Source organism: Harpia harpyja, chromosome Z (genome assembly GCF_026419915.1).
Source record: "Harpia harpyja isolate bHarHar1 chromosome Z, bHarHar1 primary haplotype, whole genome shotgun sequence".
Taxonomy (NCBI): Eukaryota; Metazoa; Chordata; class Aves; order Accipitriformes; family Accipitridae; genus Harpia; species Harpia harpyja.
In genome coordinates, this window is record NC_068969.1 from 8,011,287 (window position 1) to 8,030,364 (window position 19,078).

The 19,078-nt window shown below is 51.7% G+C and overlaps 1 protein-coding gene across 7 annotated transcripts; it reads left to right on the plus strand.

Annotated features, from left to right (window-relative positions):
• Positions 1-279: 279 nt before the first annotated feature.
• On the plus strand, positions 280-15,626 carry GLYCTK (glycerate kinase). Of its 7 annotated transcripts, none has more exons than XM_052777577.1 (8): positions 281-1,594; positions 2,063-2,159; positions 3,695-3,741; positions 6,708-6,819; positions 8,787-9,182; positions 9,545-9,696; positions 11,426-11,601; positions 12,250-15,626. In XM_052777577.1, the coding sequence occupies exons 5-8, from the start codon at positions 8,896-8,898 to the stop codon at positions 13,153-13,155; spliced, it is 1,521 nt and encodes a 506-aa protein (XP_052633537.1). In that variant the 5' UTR covers positions 281-1,594; positions 2,063-2,159; positions 3,695-3,741; positions 6,708-6,819; positions 8,787-8,895; the 3' UTR covers positions 13,156-15,626. The 7 variants fall into 7 exon arrangements, with proteins under 7 accessions (XP_052633540.1, XP_052633537.1, XP_052633536.1 ...); XM_052777578.1 differs by lacking the exon at positions 3,695-3,741 and having other exon boundaries at positions 344-392; positions 1,504-1,594; XM_052777576.1 differs by lacking the exon at positions 3,695-3,741.
• The last annotated feature ends 3,452 nt before the right edge of the window (positions 15,627-19,078 follow it).

Below are 19,078 nucleotides of genomic sequence, written 5' to 3' on the forward strand. Positions count from 1 at the left end.
GGGGCCTCGCGCTCGGCCGCTGCGGGGCCTTGGGGGAGCTCGGCGGGGGGCGGGGCGTGCGCGCGGCCTGCTGGGATGGGGGAGGGCGGCCTGTGCCTGGCGGCCATGTTGAGTGTGGCAGGAAGGCCTGCCCTCCCCCCCCGGCCCGGGGTGGCTGCCAGCGTCCCCGCCCCTCGCGAGGACCCGAGGTGGGAAGGGGCGACCGCAGGGCTGGGCGGCTGCGGCGGGGCCGTCATTACCCGCCCACCCGTGCCCCCGCGGGGTGGGGGGAAGTCGGGTTGAGGGCGTGACGTCATCCCGTAGAGCGGGCAACGGCTTCGCGCCGCGGGGGGGGCGTCACTTCCGGTACCGGGCAGGGCCGGGGCCGCCCCGCGTCGCTCGAGGGACGGGAGGTGAAGCCGCGCTCCCGCCGCCGGGCCTGCGCGCTCCCGCGGCCTTCAGGGACCCCCGGGCGAGCTTTACGCTGCGCGTAATATGCCCGATACGGAATTTAACGTATTTTTCCGCGTTTCCCATAGCAACTAGCGAGAAAGCGGCATTTAGGGGGCGAGCGGCCTCCCGGCGGGTCCCGTAGGGGACCCGCAGTGACAAGGCGGGGGGGTCCCTCCCCGGGGGCTGCTCCGTAACGGCTGGGTTCGTTCCCGCCTGTATCTATACCCGCTACGAGGCTAGGGCCAGGCCCCGCTCCTTTGAAATACACAATGTTCGCTTTCTCATTCTTTTTTTCCCCTGCTTTCAGTTCAGTTATTACACATTTTTATTTCCCGGTATTTTTTATTTTTCTAAAAACTGGCCTCCGAGCAGTACTAGAGGAACACCACAGCCACAGCACTACAGTCTTACACCATGTAAGGCGTCAGATAAAGATGAGCAGCACGCCCTTTGGTAACCTTTGAGAAAAAGATGCCTTGGCTTTTGAGGCTGGTGCTCCAATACAGACACCTTGGAGCTGTTAATTTCTTCTATCGTGATGTCAGGCTCTGTGTTCATTTTTCTGTGTATCTCTACTTAAAAAGTTACTCCTGGAGTGTAACAGTAGCTGTGAGAATCTCTACCCCCCCACCCCGAAGATTTCCAGCACCCCACTATTTTAATTTTAGAACACCAGATCTTTTGTCATTTCGGTCCCCCAGAAACTCAGAATCAAAAGAAAAAAACATAAACCGTAGGTGCTTTCATAAATGTTAATTGCATTTTCCTTTCATAGTCTCCAGTGCAGAGTTTGATTTTGCTTTTAGAATAATATTGCCCTCCTGTGGTCAAACAACAGTAAGTCCGGGAACTACTGTCAAAGATCTGCTTGCACGTCATTCAAACATGCTTAATTATTTTATGTGCATATACGATTTAGTGAAACAAAAGTCTTGTCTCAGATTACTTGCTCTTACTGTTTGCTTACTAGAGTTCACCGTTACACGTTTAGACGTCTAATGCGATTCACTGTTTCATGCTGTGATGGGATTGGCTCATCAGAATGATTCACCGATTTTTACTTTGAAACAGAGACAAGATTTTCACACCGGAGTCTAGGGAGACTCAACAAAAGACGCCTTCATTACTTCCGAGGGTCTCAGGGTCAGCTACCCCACTGCAGGTCAGTTCAAAACCTACAATTGATTTTTGTGTGATGACAGATTTTAGAGAAGTGCAGAATGGCAGGCCTCTTGCACACTGTAAATTGCATGATCAAAGCCTGGCTTATCTCATGTGGGCCCTGAAGGTGACTCACCAATGCCATCATAAGACAATTTACTTCAAAACACCTACAATACTTAGCTAAGTTTTAGAGTTGTGTAACACCGTGGGTTGTTGATTTGATATTTTGTCACTCCCTTTTTATTCTTTCTTCTGCTTTTCTTCCTAATCATTGGAACTTAGTTTGTCAGTTTATACCAAGCTGGAATTTATCTGGCAGGATAATTGGATCTCCTAGCAAGATGTCATATTAAGTAGGAATTATGGATAATGCCCCTGCAAAACTAGTTAATGGAAAAAATGTTTAATTGCTGGTTGAGTAATATTGATCAAATGTAGTCATTCTACCTATGCATTTCTGTATTAGATACCACCGTAACCTGCATAATACAGACAGACCTGTGCTTGCTCAGATGGGTGGATGTGAATTTCAGAGAGATGCTTCTCGAAACAGCACTGCTCAGGTGAATATATTTCTGTTGGACTCTGCTGGGAACGATGATTCTCTGTGGGTAACGGTTATGACTGAAGGCTTGTGGAGGTGTGGAGGACTTGTATCCTACAACTTCGCATCTCTTTATGGGCTCTTGAAACTAAGCATGATGCTCTGGAGCATTGAACCCTGTCCCTGCTGTTACAACATGGAATCACAGAAGCGTGGGGAGAGGGGACCTCTGGAGCTGCCTGCTCTGCGCTCCTGCTCAGTTCAGGACCATCACCAGCACAAGATCTGCTTGGCCACGGCTTTGTCTAGCCAAATCCTGAAAACCACCTAGCGTGGAGACCACAGCTTCTCTGAGTGGCCTGATCCTGTGCTTTGCGACCCTCTCTATAAAGAACTTTTTGCTAATGTCCAACGCGAATGTCCTGACTTGCAAATTGTGGCAATTGCTCCTTATACTTTCTGCCACTACCAAGAAGGTTTCATCTCCGCTGTCTTTATAACCACCCTTCAAGTAGTGGTAGCTGCTATTAGATTGCTGCTTAGTTGGTTGCACCACTCGGTTCCCAGCCCACCCTGATGCACGGGCATCCTGGCCCAGCAGCACAGCTTCACACGTCTGCTTGCTGAGCGTCATGAGGCTTTTGTTGGCCCTGATGTTGAGTTTATCACAGTTCCTCTGGAAGGTGGCTCCACCATTTGGTGTGTCAGCACTTCCCCCAAGTTAGGCCCTCTGTGCTACTCTCCAGGTCGCTGAATGAAGCCATGCGGCAACATGAACCCCAACAGAGTCCCTGTTCATTGCCAGCTGTCAACTAGACCCTGAGCCACTGATACCTACTCTCTGAGCCCAGTGGTCAAGCTGTTTTTTAGCAGTGTGTTTGCCCAGCCCACACTTCTTCAGCATGCTCATGAGAATGGTGTCAAAAACCTCACTAAAGTCAAGGTAGATTACATCTGCCACTTTCCGCTTTCCCTGTAGCCTCTTGTCTCAGCCTAGAGGGCAGCCGTAATTGTCATCCCGTGACTGATTTATATTCCTGGCTCTTTCTCCTCTTATGTTATTTCCAACTGAGGAGCTCATAATTGTTTGCTATTAATCCCAAAGAGCATGACCTTGTATTTTGCAGTACTGAATTTCGACCCCTTTCTATTATTCCAGTCCTCAAGGCTGGCAACTTTTCATCTTCTCTAGAATACTATGACCCTTCTCTGTATTTTAAATGACTCTCAACTTTGATTGCAAGTTGACTCAGAATAGGGAGTTTGAGAAATTGCAGCATGAAAGGAAGTAGACTTGGCATGGACTTGGCTTCAGGGTAGTACTGTTCTGCGTTGAGCTACAGAAGGATTTTTTAGTGAAAAATTTTTCTTCCCTGCAATCCCCAGTGCATGGGAAAATCATTTCCAAAAGGTATATAGGGAGTGAAGGGAGTGTGACCTAGAAAAACTAGTAAGATGCATATGTCAAATCCAGTTAATTTTTTTACTAATGATACTGATCTATATATATAAAATGCTGAACAGAACACTTATCTTCCCTGTGTTTGGCCTTAGGCTACATTCCCCATCAAAGGCAAAGAGACCCTGTTGACACTTTCCTGGTGAGTAAATCAGTCATGAGAGCAACATATTTCTTTTCCAAGGAGCATACAGAAAGCTGTGTATTGGAAATTAGGACTCCTGGGTTTGCCAGAGCTCAGCATATTCTTGAAACAAAGGTATTCAGACTCCATCCTACTTTCTCCCTTGCCTGCCTGGCAAACCCTCCGTGCATCTCTGGTCTCATCTTACTGCTTCTGTCCACCATCACCCTCTTTCCCAGTTATGGATGCAGGAGCACCACATTGAGCGAGGGCAAAATGACCTTTCACCCTGTCCCTGCACACCCACTTGTGTACTGGACCCTTCACAGCTGACCAGTGATGAGTTGGTCCATCCTGGCTGCAGACATTTTCTCTTTTACAAAATGTGAATGAGGCAGTGCGGTAATTTTATGCAAATCCATGTGCAGATTAGAAAATTAATCAAATTCTGAAATTTTCATTTAAAGAGATTAGTCTTGAAAAATCCCCCATCTAATCCTCCCAGAATAGTCACTTGGAACAAACCTTCACTGCTTTGTTTTCCTCCTGGGTTCAGTGCATCTCCTGGAAAATTTTCTTGTAATGCTTTTGGGACCATCTGGAGCAGCAAGTTTGAGTTTGAGCAGGGCTCACCAGGCAAATTAAAGTTGATATATCAAATGATAGAAAAGATGTGTCAGTAAGTGGGAACATGGGAGTTTAAGGCAGTAAAATCTCCACTCTGTTGTACTTCGTAGGTAGACTCCCATGGTAATGCATGAAAAATGGAAGCGGTAAGCCTCGGTGAGTCTAACGGTAATTTACGTACCAAGAGGCCAGAAGAAAGTCATGTAGCAAGAAAAACGAGTAGCAAGAGACACTGCTAAAACTTGCTGTGTCTGGTAGTTTACTGCTGTAACAAAGATGTAATCTGTCTTTTAGAGCTTGAGCTCAAAATTATCCTCGAACAATTGGGGTTTGATCCAGTGCCATCTCAAATTTTTTCCAAGCCCCTCAGGGATTTTGGAGTTGACCCTGTACACGGTGGGCCAGCCACCAATCACTGCCACACTGGGAGAAATCCAGAGAAGTCCCGATGACATTAAAAATACACTAACTTAGGCCCCTGAAGATCTCAGTTAAATTAGCCATCCCAGAGCATTAATATACAGTATCCTCCAATCTTGCAGCACCTGAAACGCTCAGGATGTGTGATTGGGTTGCCCTGCAACAAGCCCAATTGCCCCAACTTCAAGAAAACCACAAACCTGTGAGGCAAACCCTTGAACAAACCTCCAACCACAGCACCTGGAATAGCTCAGCTCTGCCCAGCAATGGCAGACTGGCCCCTAGAAGGCAATATTTTTCTGGCTTTCAAGTACCTGCCATGGAGCAAGGTGCTGGCTCATTTTTCTCACTGCACGGGCATGGCCGGCTCATTTGTTCACTGTTTTCCTCCCCAGTGTGACTCCTAGTTTATGGCTCAGACTATGCCCCCCAATGTCCATGCTTTTGGTCTCATGCCACCATCCAATTTACCTGGCAGCTTACCACATTTCTGCCCCTAGTGCTGGATTGTTTCTGTCTCCCTCTGACTTTGGCTCCTTGCCTGCAGAATTGCTTTAATTAAAAAGTTAATGAAAGGTAATGCAAACGAGTGCTTTGCCTGTATTTTATCACAGTCCAGCTCCTCTCCCTCCCTCTTTCCCAGAGAAGGAGAAAATGAGGAGCTGGGGTTCTGCTGCTTTTTGTTGTGAGAGTTAACAGTGGAAATTTCTGCAGGCTTAGGAGGAGCCCTATGAAGAACGAGCTTATAGTGGTAATGCACACAAACAAGTATGCAGAGGGTGAACATTATTCATCAATGAAAGCTGAGGAAGCTTTCATTTAAATGGGATTAATCTAAACCCCTTACAGTCCTCCTGCTCTCTTTAGAACAGGCGATTCTTAGCATCATTTTCCTCCTAAGCTTAGTGCGAACTTCTAGAAAACTTTTCAAAAAACTATCTATACCCCAACTCCAAATCATCCCGAGCAGGGACAAAGGGAAGGTGTAAAACCTGAGCCCCACTAGTGCCTATAGCATGTCGCCTTCCATCCATGTAGAAGAGGGCTCGTTCATCCCTATGTGATTTCCCTGAGAATCTGGGGAACAAAGATTAGTGCGTGAAGCAGTATGAGTCACATCATCAGCCCCTTCTCCCAGCCCAGATTCCTCCCAGCCAGCAGTGGGAAAATGCAGGGATGTGAGGATGTAATTTCCCCACATGCAATACGCAGCAGCTAACTGGCAATTACGTCATTTCTAGACCCACCATTCATGGAGGTAGTCTGAGAGCTGCCATTTGGATTATTTTTCTTTCCAAGGCTGCCTGTGCCTTGGTGTGGGGTGATGTTCGGTTCTCTTGATCTTGTTTTTAAAGCCCTAGTAAAATGTGTAGGAGTTTTATTTTTTGTTAATATCTACAGTGGATTTCATAGCACTGATTTATAGCTGTTCCCTGATGATATTTAGTACCCAGTGCCTGAGACTGTATAAATAAATTACATAAAAATGGATTTGTGGCATCATTAGCAGCACCCCCATTCCAAGGGGAGCCTCCAGTGAGCCTGCGTGTCTAATCAGAGCTGACAAGGAGTAGAGTTACACACCAAGACCTCCAAAGCTAATGGGTCTGTGCCAAATTCAGCTCTCTGTTGCGTTGGTGTAAAGTTGGATAACCTCCGAGTGCAAGGGGGTTTTACACTGGATTTACTCTGCGTTTACACCCGTGCACTGAGATCAGTGTCAGGCAGCGTGCCCTAAAATCCTCAGAAGCAATGGAAAGACGTGTGCTGACTTCAACAGACTCTGGATCAGGCCTCAATGGTTAAAATATAATCTGAGTTCAGAGGGCAGAAAACAGATTACATGCCTGCTATTGTAGCAAAATGCTTTCCAGAGCAAGCATTAGCAGTATGTACACAAGTGCCAGATGATTTAAGCTGGCATTTATTTTTTTCAGCTCCAGTAGGAGAGGATTGCTTTTAAACAACTCGCGCCTGCTGTGTCGTGTCTGGAGTTGGAGCTGAACGGAGCCGCTGGGAGGGCACGTGTGACAGGAGCCACAGTTGCAGGTCTGGTTGTGCTCAATTCCCCTGGTTCTTCAGGGTCAGCCGTGCACAGAAACATCACAGCAGAGACAGAGCCTGTTAAAAGCTTTGGGGCTTTATTTTCTTAAACTCCCCTGGCTCCATTTAAGCCTTTTTCTTCAACCACTTCTGCAAACCCTGTATCGCAGCTCAGACGAGGCGACCTGGGGCATGATGCACCTCTGTTTTGTAACACCTTCCTCTGATTGTGCCATGCTGCCAGGTGAATCAGAGACCTGCTGGGAACGGAGATGCTAATCTCAGTTCCTGAGAGGTGTACAGCTGACTTCACTGGTGTTAGCACAGTTACTCTGGCCCTCATTGTAAGAGGGCTGAGGCTCAGTGGTTTAAACTGCTGGCAGCATCAGCTGCCATGAAGGTTAAGAGTCTAGTAACAAAGTGGTCAGGACACGCTGTCTTTTGTTCCTCTCTCTCCTCCTGATTGAAAAGGCAGTCCTTCTGACCAGGATCTAAAGGGAGTATAGAAAGGTAGTTTATCTGCCTTCGGTTTTGCCTTTAAAATCTGTTTCTCCTAAGCATTGAATCATTTACGGTTAGACTTAATGATCTTAAGGCTATTTCCCAACTTAAATGATTCTTGGATTTTTTTCTCTGGCAAACCTATGATTCTCTGTATAGTTTTACCTGCAAATCCCTTGTCCGATAGATTTCGGAGTGTGTCCAAGTTTCATTGCCTGAGAAGGTGGTTGTGTAGAGGTTTTCACAGAGCCTTTGGGTCCTGGCAGCAAAATAAGGCAGATTTAGACCCAGAGGAGCTGTTGGAAAGCTTGTCTGGCTTAATGATTAACACCTTGCAATGCTATGGGAGTGTTAGGACAAAGAGACCTCTGGACTTGTGAGCTCTCCCAGAAGAAGCCAGCTGCTGGCCTTGCACTGAAACACATCCATTTACTAGAGAGAGGATTAACTCCCTCAGGTAATTTGAGTGGGTCTGTGATCGAGCGTGTTGCCCAGGCTGCTTCCGCCTCCTGGCACCCTGTCTGAATTGCCTGCACCATAATTGCCATGAGCAGGAGAGACGCAGATCACAAGGATCTTTGATCCTGAGAAACCAGCAGTGAACTTGCTGCCAGTTAACAGAAGGAAGGAGAAATGCTGGGAGGGAATAGATGCATGTGTGCTGGCAGGGGCTGCCTTTCCTCTGTCAAGACAAGTGTCTGCCCTTGAGCAGTTGAGATCTTGCAGTCCACACGCAGATCTGTTGCATATAATGCTAATACTCAGTGGAGACTACCTCAGCTGGGCTTTCACAGACGTGGCTGGCAACTTTGCCCAGATCTGAAGTCTTATTTGGGCTCTAAATGTGATTTTAATGGATAATGAGAGGACTAAAAAAACAAAGGCGAAGGAAGCCTTGTGTTAATTTGCTGTTTGGTGGAGAAACCTCATTACTGGTCTCTCTGTGGCCACCAGCAGCAAGGGATCAGGCAGCCAGCAAGCCTGTTGTTTCTCCTAAGTCTGTGCCTGATGCTGCAGGGACACATGGGGCAATGCGCAGCCAGAGAATGAGATCAGCATTTGGCTAGCACAAGGAAGGGAGTTAATGTAGTGAAAAGCTGTTCCACCCAGACACCCTGCTCTCTCCAGGACAGAGAGCAGCTTCCACAGTTTGGAAAGGCATCAGATGCTGAGCAAATAGAAATGATGGCTTGCCAGTGGCAAATCTACAGTGATAGCAAAGCTGGGTGGCAGGGCTCACCTTCCCTATGGGAGGTGATGGGATTGCAGAGGAACCACAAGCTGACAGGTAGTTTGAATGTGACACTGTCCTTCCCTCCCTCCTGCCTGGGCAGAGGTTTGAAAATGCTGCTGATATGGTACCTTCGTCTAGAGGAAACAGGAACTAGAGCTCTCCATGGTTCATGTTTTGGCCTCCGGACTCTCCCTATGACAGCCCTGTCTCTTCTGCTAGTGTTCACTTTCCCTTGCAGGTTGGAGGGTGCCAGCTGCCCCAGCTCTCAAGGACTTGCCAGTGTCAGCAGAGTGTGTACAAGCCCACCCCACTGAGTAGATTGAGTCAGCCCGGCCACCTTGTGCAGCATGTCCCTCCGCGAGCATGCACTGTCCCTATTCCGCAGGGCGGTGGGCACCGTCCAGCCGGCTCCAATGCTGAAGAGGGCTGTGAAGCTCCAGGGAGACAGGTGCCCTCAGCTGGTGGTGAAGGGCCAGGCCTTTCCAGTGAAGAGGGACCTGTACCTGGTGGGTTTTGGCAAAGCTGTGCTGGGGATGGCTGCGGCAGCAGAAGAGGTCCTGGGAGACCACCTCATTCGGGGGATCATCAGTGTGCCACTAGGCATTCAGGAGAGCCTGCAGCGAGCAGGAATGCAGTAAGGGGGACTGTGTGTGGACAGCTTGGGGGGGTAGGCTGCCAGATTTGTCCTCTGTGGAATGTTGCTGTGAACCCCTTCAGTCCTTTCCAGCTGCCCTTGCTCTGGTGCCCACCCCATCCACCACACCACCCTGGTCTTCAGCCACCATCATGTCCCGGTGGCACCAGTGACATAGCCCGTCTCTTGCACTGGATGCGCTCCCTCCCCAGCCCTGGGGAAGAGACACTCAGCCACCTCCCTGTCCTGGTCATTCACCGTGCAGCTCTGGTACACCAGGCCCATTTCCCTGCTGAGTGACAGCCTGACTTCCTGCGTAGGTACACATGTCAGTGGTGTGATCGCCTTTCTTACCTCACCAGGGAGATGCTCCTGAAGCCACGCAGCAAAATCCAGGTCATCGAAGGTGCCAAGAACAACCTCCCAGACTCAGAGGCTCTGAAGGGAGCAGCTGCCATACAGGAGCTGGCTGAGGGCCTGACTGCAGATGACCTGCTCCTTGTGCTCATCTCAGGTAGCATGGGGATCCCAGGGAAATGGCTCTGCTAATGGCCCTCTATATGCCTGCCCACGCTGCAGGGGAGACACTGTGCCATGCCAGCCCGTTCAGCACTGACACTTGCACCTCTGTGATTTTTCCTCTCCCTTCTCATGCCAGCCTTTCTCCAGGGATGCAAAAGGGGAGGGCATAGTGGACACACTGCCTCCCAGCACTGGGGAGAGGCTGAGCTGCACAGGCCGGGTGCTGCGGTTGTGCCACCACTGAGATGGCACTTCTGGGCACAGCCTGCTAGCTGCTCTCACCCCTTGGCAAGGAGTCGCTTTCTTACTGCCCCTCCATACATTTCGGGATGCAGACTTGGAGAAGCAAGCACTTGGTGGACTTGCATACTCTGAATTTGTGCAGGGGCATGAGTCTGTAAACTGAGATTTGGGACTGACTGTTCCCAGGGCTTTGCTGCTTCCCGACCAGTGGAAATGAGGCCCCCAGGTTCCAACAGTGAGCTGCACGCCTTGCAGGGTCAGCCCTGAACACCCCTAGGTGCTGGCTGCTGGGCCCCCAGACTGTCCCCAGAACCAGGGTTGTGTAAGGAAGGAGGATATCGTGCATCAGAGGGATGCAGTGATGTCACCCCAGCCTGAGCTCAGCTGGGTGAGTGGGTGTCACAGGGCAGAAGCATGCAGGGGATTGGAGCGGCTCTGTAGAAACCCCTTGGTCTCCTCTGCTCAGCAGTTGTTCCTCTGTGGGTGCTGGAGCCTGATCTGGTGCAGAGAGAGTAGTGCCGTTAGGTAAACACTCAAGCAACTGGAATCTGGCTGCTTGCTAGGGATTCCCCTGGGCTTCCTCCTGTCCTTTGGCTACAGGGATCTCCAAGAGACTCCTCAGCCCTTCAGGGAGCCTGTACAGGATCTCCCCGTGGCTGTGACTCCCTATGCATGTGCACTCCCACATAGCAGCCGGTCCCCAGCTGCTCCTGCCTCTCAGCTAGATCCCTGGCTATTGACTGAAACACAGGCATTTGCATTTGTTTTTCTTGCTCATCATGTTTTATTGATGCTGATTTGTCTCAAACCTCTGAGCAGGCTTTGCCTTTTGACAGTAGCTTTCAGCTGTACTTCTGTGCACATTCACTCTCTGCTCAGATCTTGCTCCTTTCTACTCTGTATTTTCCATCCATTCCACTTTTCCATTAGAACCTTTTTTCTTTGCCGCCTTTTCCACATTTCCAATGCCCACTTGTATCAGACAGGATTCCCATTGATGAGGCTAACACCCTGGACTCTGGGCATGCTTTGTCCTTTGCATTACTCTCTCCTTTCCTTTCCTCCCAGGCCTAGATGAGTGCAGTTCAGCAGTTTCCAATCTTGCTGCAGCCATAGCTGGTGTTTTTACGCTATCCTGAATAAATGGAGCCAGCAAAGCAGGCAGTGTCTCCATCTGCTCAGCGCTGACTGCTGTGTGAGTCATGGAGGCCATGCTCCCTCCTCACCCATCCAGGTAGCCCTTGAAAATCAGTGTTGATGACACACTAGTAGCCTCAGGTAGTGGGGATAATAATTGCTGGCCCTTCTTTGTCATCCCTGCAACCCTGCAGGCATGTGGTACCCTGGTCCTGTGAGGTTTACGCTGCCCAGGTGAAGTGTAGCTCACTGCAGACAGTGCAGGTCAGCAGTGATTAAAACCCATTGGTGAAGACTGTCCTCCTTTTCCTGCTGTCCTTGCCATCTCTTCTGCATCCTAGGGGGTGGATCAGCCCTACTGCCTGCTCCCATCCCTCCCATCCTCCTTGAAGAGAAGGAGAAACTCACAAAGATGCTGGCTTCCCGAGGAGCTGCCATACAAGAGCTGAATATTGTCCGGAAGACTCTGTCCTTGCTGAAGGGTGGAGGGCTAGCCCGGCTCGCATATCCTGCACAGGTAACCAAGGGGAAGCCCCTGCTTGCCCAGAGATCACCCATCTGCCCTCAAAATAGGGGTTTAATTAACTGACCTGAGTGTGCTTGCAGGGTTTTTTCATTGCTGAACGAACAACCTTTGCAACACTGTTTTGGGACTCTGTGGCTTAGATTTCACTGAGGACCCAAACTCTCAGGGAGACAGATGGAAGAGAGGGAATTCAGACTTGGCAAACATCAGCCATCCCATCACACCACTCTCACCAGACCTCAGCCCTTACCCAGCAGGCAATTCCAACATGCTGGTGCTCCATCACAGTGCTTTCGAGGCTGGGTCTGACCCTTGGCTCCCCTGGGGACTGTTCTCAGCACGTGCCATCGCTGAACCCCCACGAGGTTATATCAGCCTCGTGACAAGTGCAGTGTCACAGGTTACATCTTCCAACGTGATGGTCCAGCATCAAAGGACATTGTAGATCTGTAGGTTCAAGAAGGGCAAGGTGACACTCAAGGGACTGTAAAACAAAAATGGGCCAAGATCTGCCCCATTTCCATCTGCTTTGACATGGGAGTGGCACAAGTGTAACTCAGAGCAGCACTTACGCTGGGGCTCTTGTGCGGTCACCTGTCTCTGCCTCCTGTGATAATCCATGGGCATTTCTTTTTGTAGGTGGTGAGCCTCATCCTTTCTGATGTTATTGGTGACCCCCTGGACATCATAGCAAGTGGGCCCACTGCTGCCAGCTCCCACAGTGTCCAAGACTGCCTGCAGATACTCACCAAATACAACCTGCTGCTCAACCTGCCCAAGTCAGTGGAAACGGTCCTGTCCAGCTCTCCCTCCGAGCCCACTGCTCCAGAAGACTACTCCCACGTTTGCAACATCATCATCGGATCAAACACGCTGGCTTTAGACGAGGCCAAACGCCAAGCCGAGGGCCTGGGCTATGCCACTCTGATTCTGAGCACAGCAATCTGTGGTGAAGTCAGCCGCATCTCCATGCTGTACTGCCAGCTGATCCAGCTGGTCTGCCTGGGCTTCGCCGGCCTTGGAGAAGGGCCCCTGAGTGACAAGGTGAGGGGGAATCTCCTGCAGCTGGCCGCAGAGCTAGAGATCCCAGGTTTGAACCTTGCCGAGTTTCTGCGTGCCCTGCGAGGATTAGGGCCTGAAAGACCAGTCTGCATCCTGGCCGGTGGAGAAACCACAGTTCAGCTCCAAGGTACTGGTAAGGGAGGGAGGAACCAGGAGCTGGCCCTTCGTGTGGGGCTGGGGCTGCACAGGGCACAGGCCATGGAGACCAGCAGCCCCCCAGGCAGGTGTGAGATTGTCTTCCTCAGCGGGGGAACAGACGGGCAGGATGGGCCGACAGAGGCGGCAGGGGCCTTCTGCAGCCCAGAGCTGGTGGATGAGGCGCTGCAGGAGGGCCTTGATGTGGAGGCCTTTCTCAGCAACAATGACTCCTATACATTCTTCAGCCAGTTCCAAGGTGGGCGTCACCTCCTGGTGACAGGTTTGACAGGCACCAATGTCATGGACATCCAGACCATTTTAATTAGAGCCACAGAGAGATCATGAGAGCTCCCTCTGCAGATATCCAGATGCATTTAACTAGGAGCAGGGGTAAATGAAGTCATCAACACTGCAGTCAAATACAAACTACTTAAATTAGGGCTCGCTGTCAAGGGTGCTAATACCTTTGACAGAAAGAATCCACTAATTAGACACGAGTGGATGTCCACAGCAAAAGCAAGCACTTGTAATTGGGATCAGAGGAAGGTAAGAAAGAGGTCATATTACAGACGTGAAGGACATATTTAACACTTCTTCTGAGAGCCACCACACTTGTGACTGCTTCAACTATAGTTAAAAGATGTGGGGAAATAGAGGCCATGGTAGGGCTGCCAGGGAGAGCCCTCACTGCGGCTGTTGCACCCCCAGTGACCCCAGCTCAAGAGCAGCTCGGCAGCAGGCTTTTGCAGGTTCACAGGAGTGCATTACAGTGACTGAAGGATGTAAAACCAATAGCAAGGCCTGCCCAGCTGGAGGCATGGAGGTGCTGGGGGGATGCGGTGGGAAGGGGACACCCAGCACCTGCTCCACACACCAGCGCAGTGCCCTGCAGCTCCTGCCACACCAGGGAACCCGAGGCGACATGGGGACCCCAAGACCAGCATGATGCACACCCAGCAGCGTGGCTAAAGAGCACGTTGGCTGAGAGATGCACTTGATACTGGATGCGTGACACAAAAGCAGCGCATAGTGACAGTGACACAGAGGGTGGTAAACATCCACTGTGCAGCATAAGAAGGGGGATGATTGAGGTGCAGTGGCAAGCCAACTGAGTGGAGCCCTTCTCCTCCAGCCTCCTTCCCTCCACAGGGACATCTTCCCTGCTGATCCCTGTCAGGAGACCCTCCATGCCAGCAGTGTGTATGCTATGAGCTTTCAGGGTGTTGTTTTCCAACTGCCCAGAAAACAGTCATGCATCCAGCCTGAGCCCCTGACCTTTCTTCTACACTGAGGCAGAAGTCGCTGTCACTCTGATTAACTCTGCTAATTCCACAGAACAAAAGGCAAGGAAACCTTCACGCTCAGCTCTCCTGACCCATGCTGCTGAGCTGATCAAAGGGCAAAGCTGCCAGAGCTGTGCTTTGACAGGGAGCTGCTCCCCAGCATGTATAAGGATGCAGTGGTTATTGCAGTTTCGTCACCTACTGCAGTGCAATATGTGGGAGAGCAGAGATGAGCCGAGTTTCCCAGGACGTGGAGCCCACAGTGGAGCTGGTTTTCAGAAGGGTTCTGCCTGTAGCAACAGGCACGGTGACGGTTTTGGCTAGATATTAAAGGACTTCAGCTCAGCAGCCAGTATGACCCAACACGTCCAACTCCTTTTGAATATCTGCCTGTTTGTTACAGAGCCTAAATGGGAGCTGAGCTACTTTGAAAATCCAGCCCTAATTTAATAGGACACGCTTGACTCAGACTCTTTCCAGACAGACCGACCTACTCCGTGTGGCTGATCTCATCTCGTGACATAAATACACCGTCCTGCCAACACCATGAGTCGTGGTGTCTCACTGAACAGCTGTTCTGCACCCAGCTCCAAGATGGATCGGAGGGTGGATTTTTGAGGAGGATGCAACACCTCCTGCTTTGGTTTTGAAGCCAATATCTAACAAGAAGTGATATCAGCAGGACCATCACGGGGCCCGGTATCGATGCCAGGCTGGCAGCTGGACTGTCTGGGCCACAGCCCAGGCGTAGTGTCAAGGCACAAGCCTGGGGATTTCAAAACCCTGGTCTTACCCCAGTGGTTTAAACTCATCCACGCATCTCATTTGTCCTCTGAGTCTGAAGGTCTTCTGTAACATGCCTGAACTTGCTCCTGCTGGCAAACAGCTTTGAGATCTGCTTGGGAAAACCTGCCAAGCGTTACAAAGCTCGCTGTGCCCCCGTAATGTCAGGTGGCAGTTGCGCAGGAGAAGCTGCTTTGTGCCCTGCATTTTTCTCGGGAGGTCGCTAGCAGGTCGCTGGCAGGTCGCCTCCTCCATGCCCGGCATGCCAGCACTGCAGGGGCACTAACACGCGCAGTGATACAGCCGAAACGTATGGGCTGCGGCCAGGATAATTGGCTAAAGCTGGCTCCAAAATGTTGTTAATGCTTCCTGTCCGATTCCGCTCCAGTGAAATCCAGAGTGACTCCAGTTTTGGGCTGGGGTGCCTGGCAGAAGGGTCACTGGCATCTTCAGCAGCAGGTCCGGCGTGGCAGCCTGGGCATGCTGTCACAGGCCCACCATACCCCTGCGCTCTGCCCACAGACTGCCACACTGCTGAGCGCCGTGCTAGTCCTTGGAGCTGCTGCTCGTGCTGCGTTGCAGTCAAGTTTGGAAGACCTTGGGCTAGCGCTCACTGGCTTCTCCTGGGAAATGCCTACCACACGTACCCTGAGCAGTGTCCTTGCTTTCTAAAGAGTGGCTTTTCACTAATGATTTAAAAGAGTTTGTGCTGGGGAGGAGAGAATGCTAATAAAAAGTTTGTTGAAAGGATGGAGCTGTTTGAAGTGCACTTCACATCTATATTTGCTTGGCCTCCATATGCGGTTTTTGTTCTTGTCCCTTCTTTTCTAATGAGGAGATAACAGGACGGGGAGGTTGACCAAGGACACCCAGGTTACAGAAACACTTTTCCTCTTCTGATGCTTCTGCCTGGATAGATGAAAGCTCCATTTCCGAGGGATTGCTTGGGTGGACCTTGTGCATCTTCTACCTAGGGAGGAAAGGAGCTCTGGAGTGTGTGCACCCCTTACAAACAAGGCATTGTTTTATTCCTCTGGACAATGCTCAGCACAGAATTGCCTGTTACTGCTCCAGCCCAAAGCCAGCTCCCTCTGACCTGCAGTGCCTTCACTGACAGCAAAAGACCCCACACATGAGCCAGCATACATTTGGGCTGCACTGGTCAGGTTTTGCAAGGATTTGTGAGATAACAGTTGCATCTAAAGATGCAACAGCATTGCTTACCTGCCAAGTAACGATTTGCCTCTGGGCTGTTGGAGCCTGCCAGGAGCGATGACCTTCCCATGGGGAACTTGAGTGAGTCACCACAGCTGAGCAGGGCTTTGCAGCTTGCCCGCACTGTCCTGGATGGGATATTAGCATCCTGTGAGCTTACCCAGGCAAATGAAGAAACCCAGAGTGTGACTGTGGTCACACCAAGTGATCCCAGCGTGCAGGCCATGCTGGGACCAGCTCTGCGCCATCCTGGCTCTAGGGTGCTTGCACCTAACAAGACAAGTCATAGAAAGAGTGAGGACAATAAGAGCTGCTTGGTTTTGACGCTCCCAGTCCATTCCCTTTTTATTGGAAAAGCAAAACAGCCAGCCTCCAGGAAGGAGGGAAATGGGTGGAGATGGCCGACAGCTCCCTGGCCACATCCCTGTACGTGGGCAGGGGACACAGGGACAGCTGTTGGGAAAAGCACACCCAGCCGCTGGGCAGGGAGCAGGCAAGCAAAGCCCGGGTGCATTCGGGGTCAATTTGCTCTCCTAAGCGGGCTGCTTGTAGCCAAACAGTGCTAATGGCCGGGAGAAGTAACTGCGTTATTAACAGCGCAAGGTTTTGGCAGTAAATTAAAAATCTTGGCTGCCGCCCTTGGCTCTACTCTTGCCTCTTAGGAGACATTAATATCACAGCTCCCCAGCATTCCCATTATCACTTCATTAAGGATCCAATAATGATAAATGTGGATGGTTTTATTTTGCACAGAGCCTGATTAATGGCTAATATTTCACTAGGTGTTAATGGGGCCCTTCCTTTATGGAGGGATCAGAAGGGGGCTGCCTTTCATCTCCTCCACAAGCTGGGTAATTTTCAGTATTTTCGCTAATGTGACAGATTTAACGCAAACCTTGAAAGAGCGGCTGAGGCCTCTTGAGAAACTTTGAAGAGCGTCATGCTTGGGCAGCCCTTGCTGCCGTGGCTGTTCCCCAGCTCCTTTCTCCTCCTCTTCTTCCTCCTCCTCCTCCCCTGTCCTGCCGGTAGTGCCTCCTTCCAGTGCCTGCACCCAGATGCTGCCAGAGGCTGTCACCCATCTCCCAGGATAGTGGAGGGCAAAAGCGAGGCAGGGGTCTCCCCAGGGATGAGCCCACCAGCACAGCTGGAACCAGGCCCACCCTTGAAAGGGGTGCAATGCAAGGAGCGGGCTTGTGCCGGCCTCACCCCAAAGCAGCTTGGCATCCCTCACCTGCCCCCCGAGAGGGCTGGGGACCCCAGGATGCAGGACAGAACCCTGGCTGAGGCCAGCAGCCCTCCTCCAGCACCCTGGGGGATAGCTTTGGTAGCTCCTCCGAGGCCAGCTCCTGTGGCACAGGGGCTGTTCTCCGCCGTAGGACCCTGGCGTACTGCACGGCTTCAATCCCTATATGAAGCGGGATGTATAATCACATAGGAATAAAAAGCCATACAAGACAGCAGGCGACGAGTTGCTCCATGCTGGCGGGGTGACAGGCCAGTCCCTTGGCAGTGGCTGCCACAGCCCACCGCTGGGATGGGGCTGGGCACCAGGGAGCCCGCAGCATCCCCCCCCAGCCCCTGTGTGCGGTCCATGGAGAGACAGAGGAGCCCTGCATCAAACAGAGAAGAGAGGCGATGTTTCAGCTAGGAGAAAGCATGGGAGGCCCCAGAGCCGCTGGAGAAAGAGCCCCATCGGGTGTCAGCACTTGCTCCCAGCTCTCCCAGATAATGGGGGCATCCTACCCCAGGCCCCCCCTTGAGGCTGAAACCAGATTTGCCCTGTGGAACACCCAGGCCTCCCCTCTGCCTATCCCTACCCCAGAGCATCACCCTCCGGGGGCTCTTCCAGCCTGGGGACCCTCCACTTGCACCACCATCATCCCCAGGGCTTTATCAGCCCCACCAAGGCAATGGGTACCGCAACCCTTCAGCACCATCGCAAACATCTGGTGGGGGGAGAAAAAGGAGCCAACCAACCTCCCCACAGTGGTCAGAGCATCCTCCGCCATCTGACTGAGGAGAGCCCGGCAGGTGGAGCGAGTGGTTGCAGGGAGCTGTCAGCACCCAGCTGTTAGAGCACAAATCCCCTGGCAGCCCATAAGGAGCAGCTCCCAGCTGCCTGCAGGAGCTCTTGACAGGGGGCCAGGCACCAGCATGAAGGAGTGCAGATCCTCTGCTAAGAAGTTGGACATGGGTGGAATGAAACCGGGGAGCTATTGCCCCGGTGAACGCTTACCAAGCGGCACTAGCATGGCTGCCATGGGCAGCCCCACGTGCTGGGGTAGGGGAGTGACTAGGGCAGGCTCCTGCCGGAGCCCACCCAAGCAAAGTTGGGGATAAAGCCAAGTGGCAGCCAGCAGAAAGGGGTTTTTGTACTGCTGCTTCTCTTCCCACCTCACACCCCGGCAGCAATTTTGGCATCTGCGGGATGGGACACCCAGAGCAGCACCCACAGCAGGAGGGGATGGGTGGCGGGTGCAGGCTTGTGCAATGCAGTCTGGACACACACCGAGAAGGTAAGAGCTTCATTTAGCTAAAAAACAGCAAAGCAGCAACTGCTCGCCAAGGGCACCAAAAAACCTCTTTTCACTGGCCCAAGAGACCACAGCCAGTCACCAGCCTCTGGACGAGCACCCCAGCATTGCCTTGGGCTGCACCAGAGGGGCTGAGCCACCCCAGAGCCATCACCCTGGGCTCCCCTTAACTCACGAGGAGGAACTTCAAGCTCGAGGCTGCCTTTCCAAGCCACGAGGCAGCACTGGGAAGCATCAATATCCTTCAAAAGACTCCCAGAAACCTTCCTCCATCCCCAGGGTCAGGTTTTCTCTAGGAGCAGCTCAGCAGGTTGGACTCTGCACATCATCCCTTCTGGGATGCTCCTGCCCAGCCAGACCATGCATGGTAGACAGGCAGGGGTCCCCAGGCGAGGGTCCCCACATGTCCCCTCCCTGGGGCAGTGCAGGCAGGGGCCCACCGGGCCCCAAGGA